We start from the raw sequence: 24272 nt of genomic DNA, 5'->3' as shown, positions 1-24272 counted from the left end.
CCTCCTGCATCTCGCAGGTTACGGTTGCCGTTCCTCTTCGTCTCGACTTCTATGGGTTATAGAGCCAAGAGAGTACCGACTTAACCTAGCCTAACGCTGATCCACCGGCGCACAGAGGGGCCCGGAGTTTCCTTACGTGCGACCGCGGCAAAAGTGCAACAGCATCAGCACTCGCTGCATCGCACGCACGCACACAGGCGCATCGGTGCATCGGAGGGGGCAGCCATTTTGTTATTATATAACTCGCACGCGAGATTCTCCTAGACCTCAACACGGGGGAAAAAAGACTTGGACAATGCCGCCTTGGTGCTTCGCTCCTATAAGGATGGTCGGTCTCGAATACAACGACCCGCGTTCATCCCCCTCCACTTTATTCCCCCTTCGTCCCTCGTTAATAGATAATTACACCACTGTGGACAGTAAACGATCGTCGAGATACTTTTAATCTCTTCCCAGTACTCGTCTCTGGGAACCTGGGGAATGCCTTGGATATTCTGCTACATCAACGTTAGGTTCGTCGCATCAGCGCTGATTGGAAGTAAGGGGTTCACCGAGTTAAAAAGCGGAAGGTTCGAAAATGAATGTAGAATTCTCAAGGAGGTTAGAATCCGATCCATCGATCCTTGAAATAAGAGAAGATGAAGAAGTATCAAGTCAAAATATGGAAAGCTTAAATGAAGAATCGCTAGAATCTGACTTACACTATATTCTTGTTTATTCTGACGATTCTATACTGTACACTTTTCTACACTTGAAACTTTTTACATGTTGGTTTTTCCATACTTCGCTTCCAAAATACCTCGAGATTCTGTTAATTACGTTCTCGGCTCCTTGAAAATTCTATACTTCGACATTTCTATACTTTCTGACCCACGTTCGAAACTACGCGGCAAGTTAAACAGCTGCGTGCATTTACAGTGACATTTTTTAACCGAAACTTGGAACATCGTGTCAAATTCCAAAAAATTGAAACTCTGTATACAACGTTCGGTACTTTTGACTCCAGATCGTCGTTGTGGAAGTCGGTAAGCTTGCAGGGCAGAATACCCCGCAGGCTGAGAAGCGCAGCGACCGTGAATCTCACCCAAGGTCTGGCCTGGATCCTGCGATGCGTGACCAACGGTAATTAATGTTACCGATTTCGATAATTGTCTCAATTAATTTCCATACTCCGGATACCAAAGGGACGCAGCACGTGAATACCGAGAGTATAAACCGCGGTTCGAATTGCATGTGTTATCTTATAACTGGCGGCATGTGTAGAGTGAGATCGTCGTCTCTCGAGTGAGAATGAAGTCGAGAGCGGATCGGGGTCGGGGTCGGGGTACAAGGTACTAGTTACCGAAGGCACGAACAAAATCGTAAATTACCCAAAGCCTCCGCTGCCATCTGCTCTCTTCTTCTTCTCCTCCTCGTGCTAACCATTGTCAATGATTTTTTCCTCCCCCCCTTCAACGAAGAGCACCGCAGACCTATAAGGCCTTACATCCAGCGACTATCCCGAGCAGCCGCTCAGCGACGTTGCACGCATTCTCCTAGAGCTTCGGAGAGCTTTTTTCCTCCCTCCGAACAATGCATGCGGCGTGGTGAACGGACGCGGAAAAATCCGAGGAAATCATTTAATTGTGGGGACGAGGAGCGCAATTTCGAGGGATACCTACACTTGACGCCGCAGCCTGCCTCGGAGGAGGATGAGAAACGTGAGGACGAAGGACTTGCGGGAAGAAATAAAAAGAGAAGCAACGAGCCGCCGCCTCTGCGCGCTGCGTCGCACCGTTGCAGCGTCTGCGGCGCTTCTCCGAGAGGGGAAGAAAGAAGAAGGAGGAGAGAAAAAAAAATAAATAAAACAAGAAAGAAGAAATAATACTCGGCAACACGGTGAGAGTTGCAGCTCTTCGACAAACGCGACTCCCGATGTACACGCGGAATTCCTATGGCAGCGTTCTTCTTATTTTATTTATTTATTTTTTGTTTTGTCATATACTTACATCTTTAACGAGTGAGTTATAAGTCCTAACCGACGTGGAAGGGGCGAAATTACTCGTCTCAGTCAGATTAAACTCCATTGAAGCGTTTATTTTCACTTGCCAGCTGTATTTCAGGATCAGGAAAAGCCGGTTAATCTATCTTCGGTATCCCCTCGTCCTCTGTCTCTTGCAGGTTCTCTTGTCGTTGGCACGATTCTTCCATCTCGTTGAGTCGTCTCGGGAAATTTTCATCGAAAAGTGGCCTCACGTTTTGAGGTTCGTTTTATATCAAATACGTTAAATGCATTGAAACCAATCGACATTAATTTTGTCCCCCCTTCCCGTTTGATTTCGCCAATTTTTTCACAGAAAGGACAAAATATTCTTGACAACGAATACTTCCTTATCAACGGCGGAGAATCGTTGAACTATAAATAATTTCGATATCTCTGATAGGCGTAAATCGCGCAAGCTGCTTCACTAAAACGCGTCCGCTCGTTGCGTCTCATGTATCGATGTTTTTTTTCCCGCGACTCGGTCGTCATTTCGTGTTCTTTTTGCGCGCGTAATTGCCCTTCGCCCTTTGCACGGTGAATCTCCATGCGATAATGACTTCCTGTCGTAAATTGGAAATAAAACGAAGCCGCCGCACATCTCGCGCGGCATGCCAGCGTCATGCGGTGGAGAGAAAATCTCCTTCTGCCTTCTCCGATGCGCCGAGTTGCGGTGGTCCAGAGTCTGCGAGAGGAGAAGAAAGGAGAGGAGAGTACTCGCGGTATAAGGTACCTTTACTGTACGAATCCCTGGGACGAAGGGCTTTCGGCATATGCCGCGGTAGCGACTTTGACATTGACGGATGATATAAGTGACGTCTTATCCTCAGCGAGGCGGAGGAACGGGCTTTGATTGCCTCCGCGGTTCGCTGCCGCATCAGGGCTTGAATTTTGCAACGTTTATCTGTTTAACTTGCAATTAGCAGCTGCAGACTGCCCGACTCATGCAGCCGAGCTACCCTAACAACTCACCTCTTACGTTAAAGCATACTTCTTATTTCACATCAGTTTCGTTTCACGATCCTCAGGAGGGGATCAGCCTGCCGGGGAGCTGCGGTTCGTTTTGTAAAATCCCTACGCGTCTAAGACCCGATTCTTTACGATGTGAAATTCGAAACCCGACTTAGCGAGGGCTTGAATTCTAATTCGTGACTCGCGATCAAAATATTAAAAAACCTCCATTCCTCACCTTCCTTTCAGTGGCCTGTGTTCCGTGCACCGGGAAAATTCTCTCGGAAAGCTTTTCGAGTTGCCTGTACATTCACGATTGTCGATTCACGACGCCTTCGGTCGATTCCGAAATTTACGCTCTCTGCGTCGTATAATTTTAAGGATCAAGCTTCGCGTCCTCTGCGTCTCCGATCCCTTGGCAAGGTTCGGAGGTGACGAAGGATGCACAGATACTTTTGGCAAAACGGTTATAGGAACGTCTTTCCTGCGGTATTACGCTACTCAGCTTTGGCCTTGACCATGACAACTTTCCCAGGATTGATCCTCCTCAGTATTCAACCCATGCGCATTTCCCGACGCGGAGTAGCTCGACTTTGTCAAGCCCTTTGTCAAGTGTGTAACTCTCTCGGTCCCAACGATCGTGACGTTTTTACCTGATTCAATATTAACACTCCTTTTAACTCTCACCGACCATTTTTGTTTTTTCGTTGTGCTTTTTACCCCTTTTTTCATCTTCTAGCTACGTTACCTCCTAACATGCGTTATCGAATTCCGCGGAAAGAAAACCGTGGATGCGAGATTCCATTCAGATTCTCACTTCCCTTACAAATCGACCCGTTTTCTCAGCCTTATCCTGACCGGGTTCGATAACCTGAGAAGCAACACACGGGAGGAACTCCTGAAGCGCGGAGAAGTCCGCGCGGAATTCGCGTAATAATCAAAGGAGCCACAGGAATGTGTTGGTATAGCGCGACTTTCATTCCGATGTCAGAAGGAATCGGCGAGCTAGCGATGCGAGGGGAAGAAGAAATGAAAAGCGAAGAAGCGATTCTCCGCCTTCGGATCTTCCAAGTATGAGGATGTTGAATTTGATATTGTTGGACCGACAACAAGCGCTGTTACGTGGTTTTTGAATCCGGTGTACAAAATCTCATTTCCAAAAGCATGCGTATATTTCGGAATAAGTTAAAATTGATCGCAGGATTTGCTGCTCGAGGTGCGATTGGATTAATGAGCACGCGCAGTTTTTCACCCGGATAGAATATCCCGCAGCAGTAGATCGCGGTACTTGATTATCTCAAGGCGACTGCACCGCAAAATCTTTTTCACATTTTTCCCCCATACCTATTCACTTTTCCTCAGCATCTCCAGCCTGGATTCCTGCCTCGCCATATAGCCGGCTTAATTGCATACCGCGCCGATAAATTCACCATGCATCGCCATATTCGTATTGAGCGATCCACGCTGTAATTAGCCTGCCGCAGGTGTAAAAATCCCAATCTCCTTGCGCCTAAGACCGAAAGAGAAACATGCAGATGAAAATCAAAAATTCCCCCCCAAGCCTACGAAGTTATCATAAAAAATTTCATCGTGGCCATAAAAACGGTCAAACCTACAGCTTTATTATCATTGGGCAAATGAACCGTAAGTCCAAGTTGATTCTGTACACACAACCATGCGTAAGGTGAGTACACCAATTATTGACATTTTTTAGTTGTATCTGTTTGATTCTTAGTTATAAGATTGCCAAAAAATTAATTTGAAGTGTCTAACCGTCTAGCAATTGATTTTAGTCATCGAAAAAGCCACATTTTGTCGGGTAAATTTATAGTTTTGAAAAATAAAAGGGTCAGTAGTTGGGTCTAAACGTGTCGACAACTGGTACACTTACCTTACCTACCTATACGGGTCATACTTTTCTCTGACAGTGTGTTCACCGCATGTCCGATTTTTGATAAATTTGCGAGACAACCGCGTCGCGGGTCATCCGCTCGTCTTTCAGAGGACAATAATGGAAGCCTATAAAAGACGTCGTTAACGGGCACGGCAGTTATCGCGCCTGACGGGGATTCGACGGGTCTTGGGACAGCTATTAACGTATGATTACAGCGGCACAGGCGGGCAGCCGATGCAATTATTACCAGACTGAATTTACATTTATTCATTGCATCCACGAAGAGCGAAGATGAGCGTTGGAGAGGCTCGCTCATGTCTTATACATGACTCGGCTGGCTGCGCGGTAGCCTTACGAATTTTTCACACCACCCTGCATGCGGCGCAAGATTTACTCGTGTAAGTTAATTTATTTGAAGACACCGCGCCGTTCCGTCTCAGCCGCACCGCAATTGCCGCAAGTCCGTACGCCTCGAGCTTCGCGTCACTCTTTCCGCTCCCGTAAGTAATTTCACCCTCTATATACCCAGTCATAAATACTCGAATAAGCAATAATAATATTCCACGTCTAGCTGCTAGTTTTAATATTACCGAGTAATTAAATTCCGTTTTGCGATTCCGAGTTGCGGCCATTCGCAAGTTCGATAAGAATTGTCCCGCGATATTCTCGCGACCGGATCGTCCATTTGTGCAAATACGTAATTAACAATAAAATATACGTGTACATGTACATTAAGATGGTCTTTAATAGGGTTGCTTTTGAGCTTTTACGCTCCCAGGGGTTTAAACGCTTTCAAAATGATTAAAAAAAAAAATAGTTTTCTGAAAATTTTAGTTCTTTATATCAACTCTAAGACAGTCCGTTTATCATCGTGTCATCATATTTGCAGGTAATTTTTTTTTTATCAGTTTCAAAGCGTTTAAGCCTCTAAGAGCATAAAAATTAGAAAATAACCCTTACGTACATACCAAACGTATTTTACGTACTCGTTTCTGCAGCAGTGTCGCTGCGTGCATTATTAAGCCTCCATGCGCAGCTAACTGAACGCATAGCGTGAGTTATCAGGCGAGATGGGCCCGAGGCGTTTATTATATGGGCCCCCCATTGCACTCGCCGTCCGCGATTATTCTGCACGCTTGATTATTCTCGTGAGAGAAACTCTGTGGCGAACCCCCCGCATTCCACTTCGTTTATCAATTATTTTTCCAATTATGTAAGCTTGCTGCTGCATGGCGCTAATGCGGTATCAACATCCGTGCAGATAATGCTACGTCGTGCAAAAGCTCAAAAAATTATGCGAGATAACTCGCAGACACGATTTTTGCAGTTTAGTGAAATTCCGTGGAAGCTTAATTTTGCCCGTTCGAAATCGCGCGTAGTAAATAGAAAAGATAAATCGTTCATGAGAGGTATTTCGGTATTTCGTATAAACGAGGTTTTATACCTGATAACAAGTCAGTGCTTTTCTTACCACTTTTGTTGTTGAATCAATATTGACATTTCCTTCGACACGTAGTATAGTAAATTGAAAAAAATCGTTTCCTTCCGCGTCGGATGGAAAAAGTAACGGTACGGAAATAATATGACAAGATAAGTCAATTAGATTTGAAAAGCGGACTTGAAGTGCATTGACGGAAGATTTCAGCATCTAAAATTTTATCGAATTGAGTCGCAACACTCAGACCTCTGTACCTCGAATTCTTCTTTTTCTCATTCTTCTAGTTCTTATATACTTTTTTTCTTCGAAGAATGCACGCTTGATAGATCCGTAAACTTGAATATTTCAAGAGAGTCACGGATCGAGCCGCCGTTCAATTCCAACGTTGAATTGATACGTAGATCTTTGTCTAGCAAGAATTTGGCGGGGCATAATAGAATTGAGATATCAATCAATCCGCGCGGCGTCCGAGCGAAATGATCTAGGATCGTGACCGATTGTCGTTACAGTAACGATTTCACGGTTGATCCTGCAGTAGCTGGCAATTCCAACGGAAAGCTGCTACCTTGCTTCTACTCCCAGTTCTTCAGCCCATTATCTTTACAGTTGCATCGACTAATGACCGCAAGAATGATCCTTATGACCACTCTACGAGCGGAGTAACGACCAGGCGAAGAAACCGGATGCGTGCCCGGATAAAACCGAGATTATAAACGCCCTTTGCTGTAGCTCCGAGCTGGCAGCAGTGAAACTTTGACGAAATTTTGAAAACCTTGCGATATGTAAGGAACGTGGCCCCGATCATCGATCAAATTAAACCGCGCTGCTTGATTATATTGCGCTGTAATGAAACTAACCTAGATGCCCACACGCGTGGACCACCTTCCGGTTTACGATTCTTGCGGCGAGATTTGATGCGATGGTAATTAGCGGCCGAGCCGATAAATTAAGGAGCAATAATCAACGTGGGTGAGCTTGAAAGTGGATGTAATATGCGCCGCTTTCTAGTTACGTTTCATATGGTACGCCTATTAATGTAACGTGTATCCCTGCTTCGGGATTTAATTCCACCCGTTCGGATCAGTGCAGGATTCGTGAAATTGAAAACACGATCACGTGCCGGTGAAACAACCGGTTATACCAAATATTACTCGAGAAGAAAGCAATCGGAATTACAGACGACTCGATTTCGAGAATATATACATATGTATATGCACGCGGGGAATTCGGTTCCCGATTGGCCATAACCGATTGTAAATTGGACGCGTAATCGAGACCGACGATCGGTTTAACCGTTCGGTGGCATAATTTACCCTCTAATATCTTAATCGATTTTCAACGGCATCAGCAACGGCACAACGATTCTTCTCGTAATTAATGGATATTACGAGAATAGCTAATCTCCGGTTCGGCAACTGAATTTTATAGAAAAAAAAAAACTTAACAAGGAAAGAAAAAATGGAACAACGAAACACAAAACTCACCAGTGAAGTCCGGAGGGTTTCGCATTCTTAGACTATAACATAAGATGGGAAAAATACAAGGGCAGCGCACGGCACGAACCTGCAACAAAAATGAGCAATCTTAATTAAAGCTGAAGTTCCCGGTAATCGGAGCGCGTTTAATTACAGAGTACGATGCAAAATCTTTGGACGAAGGGCGATAAACGCGGCTACAATATGCAGCCCGCGTCCGTTTATTATTATACATATACCCCGTGCTCCGGTTCTCCGGAATGGAATTTTATGCAGCTTGAGGGAATAAAATATAAGCATGAAATTAAGTTTGCAAATACTTGAGTGGACGGCGTTTGAGTTAACTGTGTTAGTATGTTACGGACAGGATTTACACCCTCTCTCGATTCGCGGTGAAAATATTGTCCGTCCCGGATGAATGGTCTCAGACATTTAAAGGAAATGTATATCATGAATTTATGATACGAAAGTATTAGCCGCGGGATGCGCGTCTCATGCGGTAAGACGCACCGCATCCCCGATATCCCAGTAACGAGTATAAACAAGTATCGTCGAGTAACGAGTAACGAGTAACGAGTAACGAGTAACAAGTACAAAAACTAACAACCGGCAAGTATGGTAGGCGGGCATAATAACTACGGGGACATAACATAACGGCTGCACCGCTCCGGCAGCTCGGCTTAATTCATTCAGACGCAGCTGATCGTCGTGGGAACTTGTTGTTTTTAAATCTATCGCATGTATATCCACAGGACACGCCCTGCTGGACTCTCGGCGTGTCCTGCGTGCGGAACATATCCTTGTAAAGTAACTTATGAACGCGCGATCGATATTAAACGGCGCGATTTATAAGCCCCAAGGGGACAGATTGAGCAAAAATGAATTGTAATGAAGATTTGACGCCATATTTATTCATTTATTTATTTATTGAACAGATTACGAGTGTTCAAAAAATGGACGTGTTCATGGTGGGATTTTTTTTTTACAAAATTTCGCAAAACCAGTCATGGCATTAGAGGATCGTCGTCGCTTATTAGGTGCCTCGGGAGGTGGAGTAGCTGGATCACCGAAGAGGAAAAGAAAGAGAGAGATTCGACTTGCGAAATTGCCGCGCAAAGCAATAACGAGTATGCGTTACTCCCTCGTTATGCGTTGAAACTAGAGTCTCGAAGTTTAAATTACGCGAGCTAACAAGCCTCCGACAATCGAGACGCGGTGAGATTCTTCCTGCGGGATCATTCGAATCTGCCAGACTGACAATCGGAAATGAGATATTCCCCCGACGATGATTCTATCCTATTTTTGTCAGCGCTACTTTCTCGCCCGTGGAAGCAATTTCGCCGGGTGCTGAGTTCGTTGACCTAATCGAACGGGGTATGAGTAAAAAGCAATCAAAAACTCTGTTTTTTGAGAGGAGATAAGAGCGTCGAGTATAGTCTGCAACATTTGCCAACTCCGCTACTACAAATTGACTTTCTCGCTAATTACCTGACGCAATTTACGCCTGATTGTCAGCGTAGAAATGGGTGTTATTCGAGTGTCCGGAGGTAGAGATTCATGGGAAGAAAGTGTAAATAGATACTTCTTACGCGGATCTACATAAAGGCGAAGATTCTCCCCGGATTGAAAAACGGGCGTCGCGGATCATTGGCTTCGTATCTTCGTTATAGTCACAATTACTGTAACATTGTTACGGAGCATCAGACGGAGGCGCTAAGAGTGATCGACCTCTTTCAAGCGTCGTTTCACACGTATTTTAAACTGCGGATTCTGTGTATCGGGTAAAATCTGCCCGCGAGTTTGGCCCGAAGACCATTGACCTGGGGCATTTTAATCTCGAGAAAAACCATTGGTCGAACCTTGAAACAAAACCATCCGCAACATGCCGACGAATAACCTGTACGTATAATCGTCCGCCTCTATCTTGGGTGAAAAAAATTTACGACAATAACGATCGAAAGGCCTAAGACAGTCATGAAATTCACCGCAGAGTGAGGAGGAAAAAAATGTAGGCATCGCATCGGCATAAAAACCTTAAAACGTGACTCTGTAATCTGCCGTTTCCTGCGGAGTCTTGGGATCATTTCTAACGGTTTTCAAACTGAACTGCAAGGCACTTAGCTTTCGTTTTACACAAATATACAAACGTCAGGATAACGCTTTGAAGAAATTGTCGGGATACTTATATTCTCGTTAGCGATACTCGCACTCTCACTTACGTATCGAGACTTGATAATTGTGTGAAAATCGACTTGAGTAGGTCGGTTTCGCAACGGAAACTTTATTGTACGCTAACAGCCGTTCATGCACTCGCGTCGAAATCGGTTGCGTCTTGTTCGAAACATTCGGATGTGAATTTTTCTTACTACATTATCGAAAATACCGCAAATCTATGATCTAGGCGTTATTGGTTATTTTTTTATTTTTTATTCTATTTTACCACGGTGGCAACGAATCTCGACTGAAAACAAAAAATCTTACGAACGTGATTTTATGGAGGACGAATGATTTTACGATCTATGATTCTGCCGCTTCGTTTATTCTTTGTTACTTGTTGTTGTTATTCGTTTCTTCAACATACTCGGTATTTACGCCCATCTCCGAAAGCAAATGGGCGGAGAGTGATGACGAAAGGCGAGATTGCGGAACGAGCAAAGCTTTGAAAGGCAAGAGGAGTTCGTTCCACGGAAGATGTAAGCCTGCCCTTAAGCCTATAATTATATTTTGATTCGAGGGGAATTCCTGCAGGATAAGGGTTTGGCCCGTACCTATCTCCTTCCCGTTTATGCTGCACCGCAAAAAGAAAATTGAAAGTGAAAAACAGCATGCCGTATTTATTTATTAATTTTGCCCGCTCCGAAGCCTTCAAAGATCCGATTTACGAATCGAATTTTAAAGACGCAAAAAGGCAGGCTGCAGCGCTGCGAGGGGAGGAAAGGAAATTATTATTCATTAGAGACTGCGAACTGCGGTTAGAGAACATTCAGTAAATTTGAAGGGAAACTCGTTTTGTTTATGTAATTGATTTTGCTCGTAAAATGAACATAATTCATTAATCACCTCTGCCATTCAAGAATATTGACGTTAATATTTTCTTGAATATTATTTTGGTACTACATTGATGCACATTTACCTTGTTCAATAAATTATTTCTCTTGGTGTAATTAATAATTGAATGATTTTTTTTTTTCAATCACAACTGCGCTTCAGAAATTTGTGAATTAATATGATTCAAGATATTACCGCTGACTGCTTTTCAGACTGTATAAAGAAAAGAGAAAAAAACTTAATGTATTACCAGCAGAAATTCACGAGAATTCTTTGAATAACGATTAAAGATTATACGAAATATGTGACTTGCTTACTTAATTCTTGAACACGAACCAAACGAACATTTCAGGGTACTTAATAAATAAAACTGCTGATTTGATTTAATGGTGCAGGAGTATCGTCATGAATTTTTTATTATTCTTTTTTTTTTTTTGTTTTGTCTAATAATGTGTAATGATTCATAGATAACCATTAAATATTTCTCGATGTTCCCAGAATTATAATTAGTTCATATCCAAAATTAAGTTACCGTCTGCATCCGAGAAACGAAAAGATCGATCATTCCCATTTTAAACACACGTTTGAGTAGTTTTTTTTTTTCTTATATCTCATCCCGGAGTTATTCACGATATTGAAAAATAATAATATCCGCTTACCCATCCAACGATTAGTAAAGAAATAGCCGGGCAATTAAATCCACGCCAAATATGGCGTTCGTTTTAATGATAAAAATTGCACATTTTTTGTGTAGCAGAAAAAAAAAAACAGATAAGAGAAAAAAAGAAAAGAAGTGAGACGGAGATACGGAGATACCGAGGAATATGGAAAATGAATGGAGAAGAAATATTCTTTTCTTCGTGGGCTAATTATCATGGTAATCAACGACTGCGAACGGCAAGAAAGTGGGACGAGGCTACTGACTTAAGTCGCCTCCACAGCCGTATAAGCTCGCGTACCTTTGCGCACAACGCGCAATACCTACAAACACGCACACACACACACACACACACACACACGCATGCACTGTGCGAAAACCATTCGAACGATCCCGACAAAGACGAGGTAATAATGAAGAGAATAAAACAAAAATTTTCAACGTCCACTCGATTATTTTATTATCATTCGCAAGAATTTCTAATGACAACTGCGAAACACTTACATTCATTATTGATTGGTGTAATTATCTTTTAGTGAATAAAGCTGCCGGAAATTTCAAGCAATTTTACGGGCAGTAATCAGCGGTATTAATGATACTTATCATGCGTCAAACGCATGAATTTGGAATGCGGAATATTGGAAATATCAGCTTCTCCGAATCATCTACCGGCTATAAATCTATGCTGATTGATACACGCGTCGTGACTATTGATTCTATCGACAAGACCCGAGCACATCGATGATATCGAAAATCATTTATAACACATCGCTCGCGATGATCAATCAAACGCATGCCGAATGCAGATGCAGGATATTCTTTAGTATGGAAATCCTCCTAGCCTAGGAGTATAAAAACGAATTTCAAGGATGTGTAAGACGTATAGTTGGCTCGAAAATTTGCTGAAGTAAAAATATGAATGAACCGACGTTAAAAATACCTAACTAAACTTCGTCAAGTTCAATCTAATTGAAAAAAATACTCCCTGCAGTGATGTATAAAATAAAATGTCCAAACACCGAATTTCAACTGTTAATAATCCAATTATTAACACCGACAAAAAAAATGTACTATCTCAAAAGTCGATATAGTTCGTCCAATTTTTATGAACAGCAGCTGAGTTTACTTATAAATGAATACGCTAAAAATTGTCTGAAACACAACATTTCTTATTTTTGTTGATTGATAAAAAGAAAAAAATCCGATACGTACCATCTTCAAATTTTACCGCAATTCATAGATTTGTTATTTAGCAATAAAGCCGTTATTACCCAAGTCACAAAGACGTTTCTTTTACATGCCATACATCTACGTTACCTTCAGTGTACACTTCGCAAATCCTTTATAGTTGTATCAAATTTTCGTCTCAGCGCTTTTAGGGTCCAACTCTATGAATTATATCCATCCTCAAGTTGGAGTCTTAAGATTACACGAAAATCTGAGCTTTAAGCCGAAGATCGGCAAGCGTTAATATTTAACAGTAGGTTAAATCCTCGTAACGGTAGGTGAATGAAAAAAAAAATTTAAAAAAAAAAATAAAAAAAAAAAAAAAAACAGAAACTCGAAAGGAGAATTCCACGCAAAGTGTAAGGCGATGAAACCGATCGGAGTTTTGAAGCGTTAACAAGCCGCGGAGATACCGCCGATAAGTTAAACCTGCACCGCTGAGCCAGAAGCAGGAATCGTATAACCATACATATACACACGTGTGCATACAGCGCATGTAACGTACGTATGTACAGTTACAGCCGTGAAGATCGAGCGCTGCTTCCTGGTTTCATCGCACCTGGACCCGGGTGCTTAAATTTTTACAGTTAATTTTTTCGCACACACTGATCGCGGATTTCTTTCGACTCAAGGCTGCAACTTGCAGCGCGATATGAAGGGACAGTGTGTTACTCGAATGCGGGACGCACGTGGCGTCGGACCCTCCAAGAGAGAGAGAGAGACGAAAAATGTGCGGAAATGCCACGGGTTAACCGTTAACCTGGTTCAGGTTTTGCAGCCTCGTTCCAGAGTGCAGGTTTACAGTTGCCGATATTCTCTTCAGTTCGAGGAAAGCGCATCGCGATTTTAAGTCTAACTGTACGTACGTGGGTGAAAATTTGGAACGGTTTTAAGCTTTCCGAATATCAGCGGGTTCTTTTTTTTTTTTACGAGACTGAAATTAGCAGCCAACGTTCTAATGTTTTGAAAATCACAATTTTGTAAAATATCTTGAATCACCAATATTTTTATTTGTCTATTTTCAAAAAGTTTAACACGTTCGGTTACTAACTCTGGCTGTTAGCTTTAGCTTCATTTTCTTCCTAGCCGATTATACTAGCTCGTAAATTTAATTCGTAGAGTACAGTCTAATCATGTTTTATCTCGTTATTGCAAATAAAGAATCACGCGAGTATTTCTCAACTCGGCATCAACGTTTGAACTCGTCCAAAATTCATAAACTTTCACATGACGTGTACACGTTACGTTCTTGGTTATTGTTTCACGGTGTGCTCGTAGAGCGCAAGGCTAGAATAAACAGACTGTTGTGTCTGACAATTCCGAGTCTGGTTATTAACACTTAATGGGCATCAGGACCCACTGGGTATAATGGGTATTTATTTCATTCAATGAATTAAAAAGGAGAATTAAAAAAGACTGCAATTACCATTTTTTTTTTACTAAAAAAAAAAAAAAAAAAAGAACAATAATTTTATCGTAGAAAGTATTTATGCAGTGCAAAGGCGAAAATCTTTCTGTGAGAATATGGGACTTACAGTCCTTTTTTAATTCTCGTCTTCAATAATCGTGACGTTTCATCGACTCGCAATGTCAAGTTGTAAAAACTTTATCCAAAACAGTAAAATCAGACGATGCAACGAGTCGAATATTTCTTGTTCACCGCGCTTTGATTCACCTTCTAAAATCCCTCGAGAGAAAAAAAAATTCTCTTTAAGATAAGGTCCTCGAAGTGCAGGTTCTCGCGCTAATGGAACTACACACTTTGCTTTACATATGCTTGACTTGAGACCATTTGTGTTCTTGAATACGAGACAAAACGAATATTAATCGATTCGGGAGAAGCAGGCGTTTCTTAAGACACTCGGTTTTTTATTTACTTTTGAAAATTGAAAAAGTCGTTAACCACCTGACACCGAAAGTGAAAAAACATCACCGTATCACCAGGCGTGAATCATCGAATCTTGAAACGTCTCGTTCAACGAAATTAATCATATAAGTTCAGGGTTCCGATTGAAACGTACGTCAGCGCCTCGACGTTTTTTCGCTGATTCTCCTTCGGCGAATGTTGCTTTTCTCTATTTTTTTAACATTTTTTTTCCACTCCTTTTTTCTATCTCACGCGTTTACCTCTCGTCGAAATTGTTGTCATTGTTGTTGCAGGTACGAGACGTGAAAGAAATCGACGATCAAGATGCGAGGTGGATATAAAGCTGGCGTGCAAAATAACCGCGAGCCGAATACCCGACCGAATACATCCCGCAGCGGATTACGTACAGGGACCTACGCATCGGCAAAGCGGGGCCCCGAGGCCTTATTTTTTATCCAAAATAAAGATACATGGAATCCGGCGAGGCGCTTACATGCTACTGTGCCAAACGTGGCGTCTGCACGCCTCGAGCCGTATCTCGAAGCTTGAATCAGGGCCTGGTGGGCCCTTGGTTCGCGGGGCCGTCGGGCCCAACACTACAAACAGTGCTTTATCACCTCAACTTGCCGGCCCGTTGTTGAAATTAATAAGCGCCAAGTAGAATCGGTACAACTGAGACAAATTGTACACCATTGTGCAAGCGTTTTGGGCCCCATGAGATTCCCTGCAGAAACCATCAGTCCCATAATGCCTCGGGCATACATGCAACGTCCGCGTCACGCAGTGATCCTGATTAAAGCCTGCATGCAATTTTTACTCGCGGTTGTATAATGTACGACACTTTGACACCGGAATGTAACTTAATGTATCGGGAAAACAAGAAAATAAACTATTTCCACGCGCAAATGATAGAGCAGAGTTTAACCCGAAAAAACATACCATTAACACAGAAAATAAACTTAAAGACTGTTGAAACCAAGTAGATGATACCGATCATTAGAAATTTCAAAGAAAGAGATTATAACAGTTTGTTCTAATTTTTCTTCTTTCTCTTAATTAAATTCTCTCGAAATCATCTGAAAAATATGTTTTTCACGAAAGTTATGCATTTCCAATCCATTGTAGAATGGTTTCGTACACCATATTTTTCTCTCTCGTTTACAGAATGCGGCTGCAGAAAAAAATCAATCCTGAGGATGATTTCTAAAGAATTCACTTACAGGCATCAATCATTCTCACGAGCAACGATTTGTCAAAACCCGTACAAACAATTCATACCTCTGTTATGGAAAGTGAAAAATTCCTACATCGACGTGATTTCTGCAAAAGAATTTATCCGCTCAAGCTTGTTTAGTTAAAATTAATGGTTTCAAACTTGTTTCTGTGAGTCATAATTTCGAGTCGTTCGCAACTGTAAAATCAAATCGATCTCTCAATTTCCAATAATCTTTTATGCCACACCTTCTGTTGGTCATTTTTTTTTTTTTTTTTCTCGTTCCCGTCTTACAATCTACCCGTAGATTCGAATCCAGGATAACGCGTCGATTTCAATCTTCGGTTCTGAATCCCGTGGTAGGAGTTAGTTAGCCGGTCGGCTCTAATTGCCGGTAATTATTATTTCACGATCCCGATAAGCCGTGGCGCAGTACGTTATCTTCTAAGGTGCAGCGTACGTCCGAACCCCTGTTAATTTTAATCGATCAACGGTAACGGGGAACACGTGTTCGTTATTTCTCTCGTCGAAGGAGCGCAGCGTTGAAGCCTCGGGGACGACGATTGCGGTCCCAGATAACCGCGGACGGGTGGGGCCCAACCGACACTCGACTAGACGTCCCGGGACGTAACGCTGCGGCCTGTGGGCCCAAGGCCCACTCGAAGGGCCTCGAAGACCCGCATCGGGATTAACATAATCGATGCAAACTACCTCCGGTTACGTATCGACGACGTGATGAGGAGTCTCGAAGCGATACTTTATTGCTGAAAACGAGGGGACTACTCATCGTCATTGCGGCAGGTGCATCAAGCATCAAGGATTCCAGGATTAAGTCACCAGCGTAACACGTCCTGTAACGGGGCGGGGTTAAAATTCCGAATTTGAAAAGTTCCGAAAGCGACGAGTTCAGAATTTTTTGGTGTTGAAGCTTGATGTAAAAAAATCAAACTTGGACGCTCTTGTTTTCACCAATTTTCTATACTCTCCTTACACGATGCGTACTTGACTCATTGTCAGTCGATCAGGACGAATATTCGCACAGTTACGTCTTCGAGAAATTTTTCTCCTCTTTCTGCATTCGGAATGACTACGCATCAACGTTCGAAACTGCGTATCGGGTATAAATTGTTAGTCAAACGTCGAACGGATTGAGTTATCCCGAAGGATTCTTCGGAGCCGGGAGTTTACTACTTATATGAGGAGCGCTCGACCCTCATCGAAGAAAACCGGAGAACACAAAGCGAATGAGTCTCGTCAAAGAATGGGCGAAGGAGACGTTCGCTTAGCCGCATGCTCGTTCACTCACCCGTTTATGCTGCGCAGGCCAAAGTATAAGGCCGAGACTCCCGTATGTATTTTCTTATATATTTCCAGAAAAGGAAAAGTTCACCGTCTCTTTCTATTCTTGGTAAACTTCACGACGCACTTCGATGCGCATACACAGCAGGTTCAAGTAGCCATTCGCATACGGCGAAGAATAAAACCTCGTCGCTACTTCTTGCTCGGAATCATATCAGATCCATTCCGAGGGTCAGCTTATAGATCTCGGCAAGATCGCGGTTCGCTTGATCTCTACGACCCTTGGAACCACGGACGCGACATTGGCTCGAATTTCGAATGACGCGACGTGCGCTCATTACGTACTGAGTTTCGAAATTGACGATTGAATTGATTTACGAACGAATCCCGTTTGGCCCAGTTTGCGCAACGGTTTAGATCGTGGTTCGACGAGTTTGTCATTCGCTCGGATGAGTAGCGAGGCGGGAGTTTTTGAGTGACGAGCTTGCTGACAGGACGCGGAGACCGAGACGTGGCTTCTGTGCGGGGTAATGGATTTTTCAACGGACGTTGATTGCGAAAGCTGCACGCCTTTCTGCCGGCGTATCTTTGCATCGCGGGGACGGGATTAACTAACCTCTTAATCTAATGACGCGGTTTTGCGACACCCCGCATACATGTAAGTAATAATACACCCAGGTACACAAGTCGCGTCGCGTTTCTTAATAATTATCTAAGTGTCAAAAGAACGACGTTATTATTACATACCTAAGAATACAAGTGTCTTTTTTCTTTCAGGGACAAATTCCTAATTGTCCACGAGTCGCTTCGGTTCACCGTGTCATTATATCTACGTATACCTCTCAACCGCGACAAGACAATGGTGCGAGAAATAATTTGTCATTTTTTACTCGGTTTTGTCAAATTTTGTAAAAAGAAAAAAAAATGCAAACATCCACGTTCTATACTACATGTATACAGAAAGGACGACGCAACGACGATTGCGTCGAACGAATAACCGACGTGCAAGTGAAACTCGTAACTACTGTACCACCTCCTTGAAATAACGGAAGTCTCGTGCGTCGAGTGAAATACAAATTGCAATCGTACCTGTACGAGTTTCAAGTCAAGGCCTCGAAGTACAGGATTGAAAAATGCAGGATCGTTCGTCCTGCGAATAAAACTAAGAAACAAAAAAAGGTCGGCCGATCTCGTGACGGGAAATAATAAATTCAGTCAATTTTTCCCCGTCTGAGAGACTCGGTGAAATTGCGACGTTCACCACCCTTGCATACAAATTGATTAGCATAGATTAGTATGTCTAGTTTATAGTCTGATTCTCCATACAATTTCGCGATATAATCCTCGACATTTTTTTTTTTTTTCTCAAGGAACAAATAGCAATTCGTTTAAAACGACGAGCGACACGATTTTTTTACGAGCTGCAACTTTTTCGCATCCATCAAAGAGGCAGAGCCTCGTGAATACAACCGACCGTGAGTAGCAATTAGCGTGTTTTTGCGGCGTGGGTGAATCGCGTGCTAAATATCGACCATATAGATCCGTAATATTAGCTGACATCGCGCACACTTGTCCAGGTTTTAATTACAATAACGGTCGTATAATTTCACTTTCGACAAAGCTTGTCCGGCAATGCCCTCGTCATGTTTCACCCACGCGACAGCTGTAACAGCTGAGATTATATATAAATTATACGCTTGCGAACGGCCTACGGCTGTGACGAACTTTTACTTGCTTATCTGTGATTTCGGTACGATCGTTGTGAATTGAGAGCGCTTCTCTGATTATTTTTCACCTGTAGAAAAACCCGGAGGGGGGCTACGGTGTGAAAGTTTGAAATTTTGAAATTTTCAGTTGTTATTGTACGTACGTTAATACGACACATTGGCGGGCCAATCGACAATTACTGTCAATTTTAATGATTTATTGAACGGATGCAAATTTGTCGGTAGAATTATATAAACGCCGAGTCACCTCGAGACCGCAATAAGATGATTGTAATTCTATTAAAGTCGCACTTATAGGCTTGAAATCGAAGAAATTAATTTTTTTTCTTTCACGTCAATTATTCCATCACGCGAATTGCACGAGCAGAATTTTTATGTGAAGAAAGAAAGAAGAAGAACAAAAAGAAACTAATTACGCGTCGATATTCATTTAAATTTATTCCAAATGTCAAGGTGTGATTTTTACGCTGGTAAAAAATATGCGAACGAAAAAAAACAAAAAATTATTTCAGTATACTCGCAATTGTATACCGAGAATGAGAAACGTGGTTTTTTCACGTTGCATCAAAGGTGCGGATACATATTCTTTCAAACGTTGCGTTGTTACGACAGCGTATCAGCCACTCAATAAACTCGTATTGTGATCTAATCGAACGAGTAATAAATGAAATATTGTACAAAGATTTTTAGGCTGGATGAAAAGACGTTATGACGCCTTTGACAGGCTCAAGGATATTATATTATACTTATACAAATATCTAATTACACCTCGACTAAGTTCGCGCACTCCGACAGCCAATTGTCGAGAAAAAAAGTGCGAGGTAAAAGAGAAATCGAATCAACGGGAAACCTAATTAAGACCATGAAACGCAAATTGCGGATAAAATACACAGAGAGTAAAAAAAAAAAAAAAAGAATAATAAAAAAAAAAGAGCCTCAGCCTCGATTCATTACAGATTTTATAGCTTATCCCTAAATCGGATCATTTTGACCTGAATTTTGATGAAATATTTGATAGCTTATATCCATCCATAATGAAGGTTGAGGAAAATTTTGCGGTGTAAAATTAGACGATTATGTTACAACGTTAATGATTGAATAAGTGTAAGCGGTCATAGTGAAAAACGAAAGTTAGATCGGGGAAGCTTCTAATAATTTTCCCTTTCGAAACTCAGCCTCGGGGAGAAAAAAAAAATGGTCTCTAAACAACTGCGCAAAAGTCGAGGATGCGGGTATAACACGTGCCTATGAGCGGGCTGCAAGTAGAATCCATTATTGGTCCGAAGAGGGAGCCGCGGGCACGAAGAAGCAACATGCCAATTACGCGTCACCTCACGTCTCCCGAAGGACAACCCTGGGCTGGTCCATGGAAGAGGAGGAGGAGGAGGAACGGGGTTGACTGCACCGGCGTTCGCAAATTGCCGGCTCAGCTCTTCGCCGAGCATATTCCCATAGTCCAAGACTCCGAGAGTATAGAAAGGCCCTCCTTTCCTCTCCGATCTTGAGTCAAAGGTTCCGCGCTCTCCAAAGCGGACTAGAGAGCGATGCTAGGCGCTGCAGAGTTCAGACTGATTGCAAGGGATGGGTGGGAATTTACAGCGGCAGAGAATATATACCCTGGATATGTTTAACCGGCTCCGTGCCGTCCCATTATAACCACGAAGCCAAGGTCCTGCCCCTCTCGCAGGATCGAAGAATTGAGAGGCTAGAGAAACAAAGGGGAAAAAAATTCAGCACGATTTCCGGTTGAACTTTGAACAATTGTGCGCGTCTACCTGCATCTTGCGTTGCGTTGAAATCGTCCCACAAACTCTGAAGACTTTACGACACACGTTGGGATTCGAAATGATAAAGATAAGGAACATGTGCCTGCCAGCATGTATGTCCCAGCTATTGTGTCTGCGAAGTTTTAAACTGTACGTAGAAAAAAAGCGAGGTCAGGGATAAGCGTGTCGTTTTGGAGTGGAAGCTGGGTATTTGCGTTTAGATGAGTCTATTTTTAACGATTATCTAAAGCATAGAAGCACAAGTAATTAATAAGGTCGTACATTTTTTTTACAAGCAATCGAATTGCACCGATTTCGTAATAGGTATTATATTCAAGTTAGTAACGTTATCGTAACGATTCATGATGAGGGAAAACCGTTAATTCCTGATTTTGGAACTGTTTGAAATTCGCTAAACCGTAATGAAACAAAAGATACTCATATTTTGCAATCTCAGCTTCTCCAAAACCATTGTAAAAATAAGAAACTAACTTCAATCTCGTTTAGGCGTATAATGTGCATTTTAATTTAGCTTATCTACTAAATTTACTTCAACTTTGGCTCAATCTAAAAAAACAAAACACGTCACCTAATTATTTTTGACTCAGCGTTACTGTATTCATTCGCATGTATAAATTTTTTCCTTACAAAGACCGAATTGTAAAGGTTGAACACGTGTCGAATTAGCGATATATACGAAAGCGAGAAGATTATTGACCCCAGAGTTCCGTTTCATGTTCAATTCCGGTTTGACAAATGCCCCGTAGAAAAACCCAAAAATCAAATAAGGTAAAATTTGCGTCAATACTTATCAATCATTATCAACATTACCCGGATTCAGCGGCCCGCGAGCCCAAAAAACTGACGTCTTAAATTGTAATTTCATGTTGTTCGAGATTTATTACGAAATCGTGATACTGCCGAGGATTCGTGCACGCCGCGAGTCGTCGAACTTGGGTCACCGTCTTTGTATACACAACCGATTCGCGTGATTCCGTTGCAATTAAATTGCCGTTTACACAAACATGCACGAACACATCAGGGGGACTCAAAACTGGTCTTGTCCTCGATGCCGTTAACTCGAACTCGGTCCCTCGAGTTGTTACTCGGCATTTATTTATTTATTTTTCTTATTTTTTATTTTTTATTTTTTTCTCTTCACCGAATGAGTGAATTCTGGACCAGCTGTACGTCGCCTAATACGAGTCTCGGTACATCGAGTATGATAAAAAGATGTGAAAAATTGATAGCTATCGAGTTAATAAAAAAGATAGATATCGCGGTTGGTGAAAATAAAAAAATTGATTAGGAAGAGAGAACGGTAATTTTAAAAATCTACGATGAATCTAATTCGACTGTGAAAGGCTTGGCAATCAGTTGGTTCAATATTTTAAAGAGCATTACGCAAGCGTCGTCGTTGCCTCCCTCCTCGCGTGTCGCAATAATATTACTAATGAAAATATCTCGTACACCGCAGCTAGCGAGTCAAAAATATGAATTCCGAATCGTTAGCTACGTATTTCATCCCGTTTCGAGTAGGTAGAAACTGTGGCCGTTAAGTCGCGGTGAGAAATTCATGCAACTTCTTCGACGCGTTTCCTCCATTTATAAGCAGGCAGGTATGAACCCTTCGCGTGATTTTCGTCGATTACTAAACCGTGTTCGACTGATTGGAATCTGGACGTTCTACCATTCGCTGATTATTCGAACAATCAATTCTATCAGTTCGTTAATTCTCCCACACACGCAAGCAGACTCTCCTCCTTTGCGCCGCAATGCAAACGCTAAGTACAGTTACTTGGCCTAGCTGCTTCCTCCATGTCCGTGTGCAAGCCTCTCGCAAACCGATTGCCTGGGAGAAGAATCACGAGACGGTACGAATACGAAATTCACTATGTATCCCTACAGCCTTTGTACACCACAGTGCGAAAAGTCTCCAGTTTCAAGAATTGGCTACAAATAAACAAATCAAACCACTTGTATTCTAGCGAGATAAGGTGGTCTTGTTGTAATGGATATAAACACGTTCTTGACTCGAACAATTTTTCTCGCTGTCAAAGAACATCGCAAGTTCCTACCCGCGCATTCGACTTCTCTTTCGGCGTACAGAAATGATTGATTTAAAGAACGAACGACGAATTTCGTTGATCATCGCTATCTGTCAGCAGCTTTGGACGCCCACGCAGAAAGAGCGGAGGCGTTGGGAGTGAAATTTAACACGCTTCGAGGAGTGGGAGAACCGCGTTGACAATGAATGAGGACGATGCAGAGTGTGAAAGCTGGATACAGCGGGGACGTGTGTAATTATTCATCTAATACAGTGTATCCTCGAGTTCTCGGTGACCGTGCAAAACGACCCTGACCATCGTAATGACCATCCATGACCGATCGACCCTACCAGCAAGAACCAGCGAGTGTAAACCACCGGGTAGATACGTGCTTGCAAGATCGAGAGAACCGGCGGTTTATTATAAATAGTAGTCGTAGCGTCGCGTCTTTGAACTTTCATGCAAATTTTCCCGCATCTTCGTATCCCGCCGATGCAACACGCATAAATACTTGTTCGCGAGGCCAAAAGTCTATGTATATATATCATGGTACGGATGCAGGCAACGATCAACGATCCTCTCAAGATTCACACGTGTAATTTTTATTTTTTTAATATCGATATAAGTGCAGATGCAGGCTGCTGCGAAAAGCCTTTTGCAAAAATGTATGATCGTGTTTTTGTCCGCGGAAAAAGAAGAGCAATATGTGTTGGGAGTGAATTTCACGGTACGTAAATTCGTACAAAAGATCGCCTTGCGGATCTCGGTCTCTGATGCAGCTGCATCAGAAAAGTACGTTGAGTGCAGTGATTTTTGCAAAGGTACTGTAATAACCGTTGCGTGCACTATTATTCGAATACCTTATATCCACCCGAGGTTCACCGCAAGTCAATCGTAAAAATTCAATCGAACATTATCTCCGCGTGTTTCAACACCTGTAAAGGTAGCCTTGAATTTTAGTACTCGCGACGTCGTCGTGTAAGGTATTATATATATACATATTATATACGGCAATGCAGTAAGTCTTGAGTATCATGAAAAGCGGACGTCAATTTACGTGAGAATAATTTGAAATTAATTAACAAAATAAACGGGAAGTTTTCTCTCCTTGCATCACATTAGCGCTAAAGAGGTTTTAGGTAAGGAAAATGTGTCGAATAATATTGTACAAAGAGAAAAATGTAAATGTGCGTTGATACTGCCGTAATAACAATTACTGAACTGTAGAAAAAAAAAATTTAAGTTTACGCTCGTGATCGCGAGGAGTGAACTTCAATTACCGCCTGGGGTGAGTAAGGATTCGTTTATTGGAGTTGATTGCGGCACTGCAGACGCAATGGTCGTGTGGAGCGTAGAAAATACATCCGACATGCGCTCAAGCGACAAGGAGGATAATATGAAAAGACGGGAAAACAGCACGAAAAGTTTACAACCGCGTGCAACAACGATTGCGGAAATAAATAACGCAACGCAAAGAACACGTGCACGTACATGCGGAGAGGAAAGTCTCGGATCCTTTCTTGACTTGACGGACGCTTGTTCGACGTTAGAGTAATCCACGATAAGGTGAGTAAAAAGCATTGTAAGCGATACGGCAAGTGTTTTTCACGGTGATGTAAAAAGAGGAGGATAAGGATGTGA

General features: G+C 42.3%; 1 protein-coding gene across 2 annotated transcripts in view; it reads right to left on the bottom strand.

Moving 5' to 3' along the window:
- The window catches only part of LOC107228144, a 107966-nt gene that overhangs the window by 33038 nt on the left and 50656 nt on the right, over positions 1–24272 (bottom strand). The window contains exon 1 of one of the 2 annotated variants that reach the window (XM_046746835.1): positions 7788–7839. The exons of the other annotated variant lie outside the window; for it this stretch is intronic. Within the exon in view, the coding sequence (XP_046602791.1) occupies positions 7788–7812 (25 nt within the window). The 5' untranslated portion in view covers positions 7813–7839. Of the gene's footprint in view, positions 1–7787; positions 7840–24272 lie in introns of those variants that run through there. 2 annotated transcript variants of the gene reach the window in all.

Source organism: Neodiprion lecontei, chromosome 1, assembly GCF_021901455.1.
Source record: "Neodiprion lecontei isolate iyNeoLeco1 chromosome 1, iyNeoLeco1.1, whole genome shotgun sequence".
NCBI classification, from domain to species: domain Eukaryota; kingdom Metazoa; phylum Arthropoda; class Insecta; order Hymenoptera; family Diprionidae; genus Neodiprion; species Neodiprion lecontei.
The sequence above is the reverse complement of the archived record's forward strand: the minus strand, read 5'-3'. Positions and strand labels throughout refer to the sequence as shown.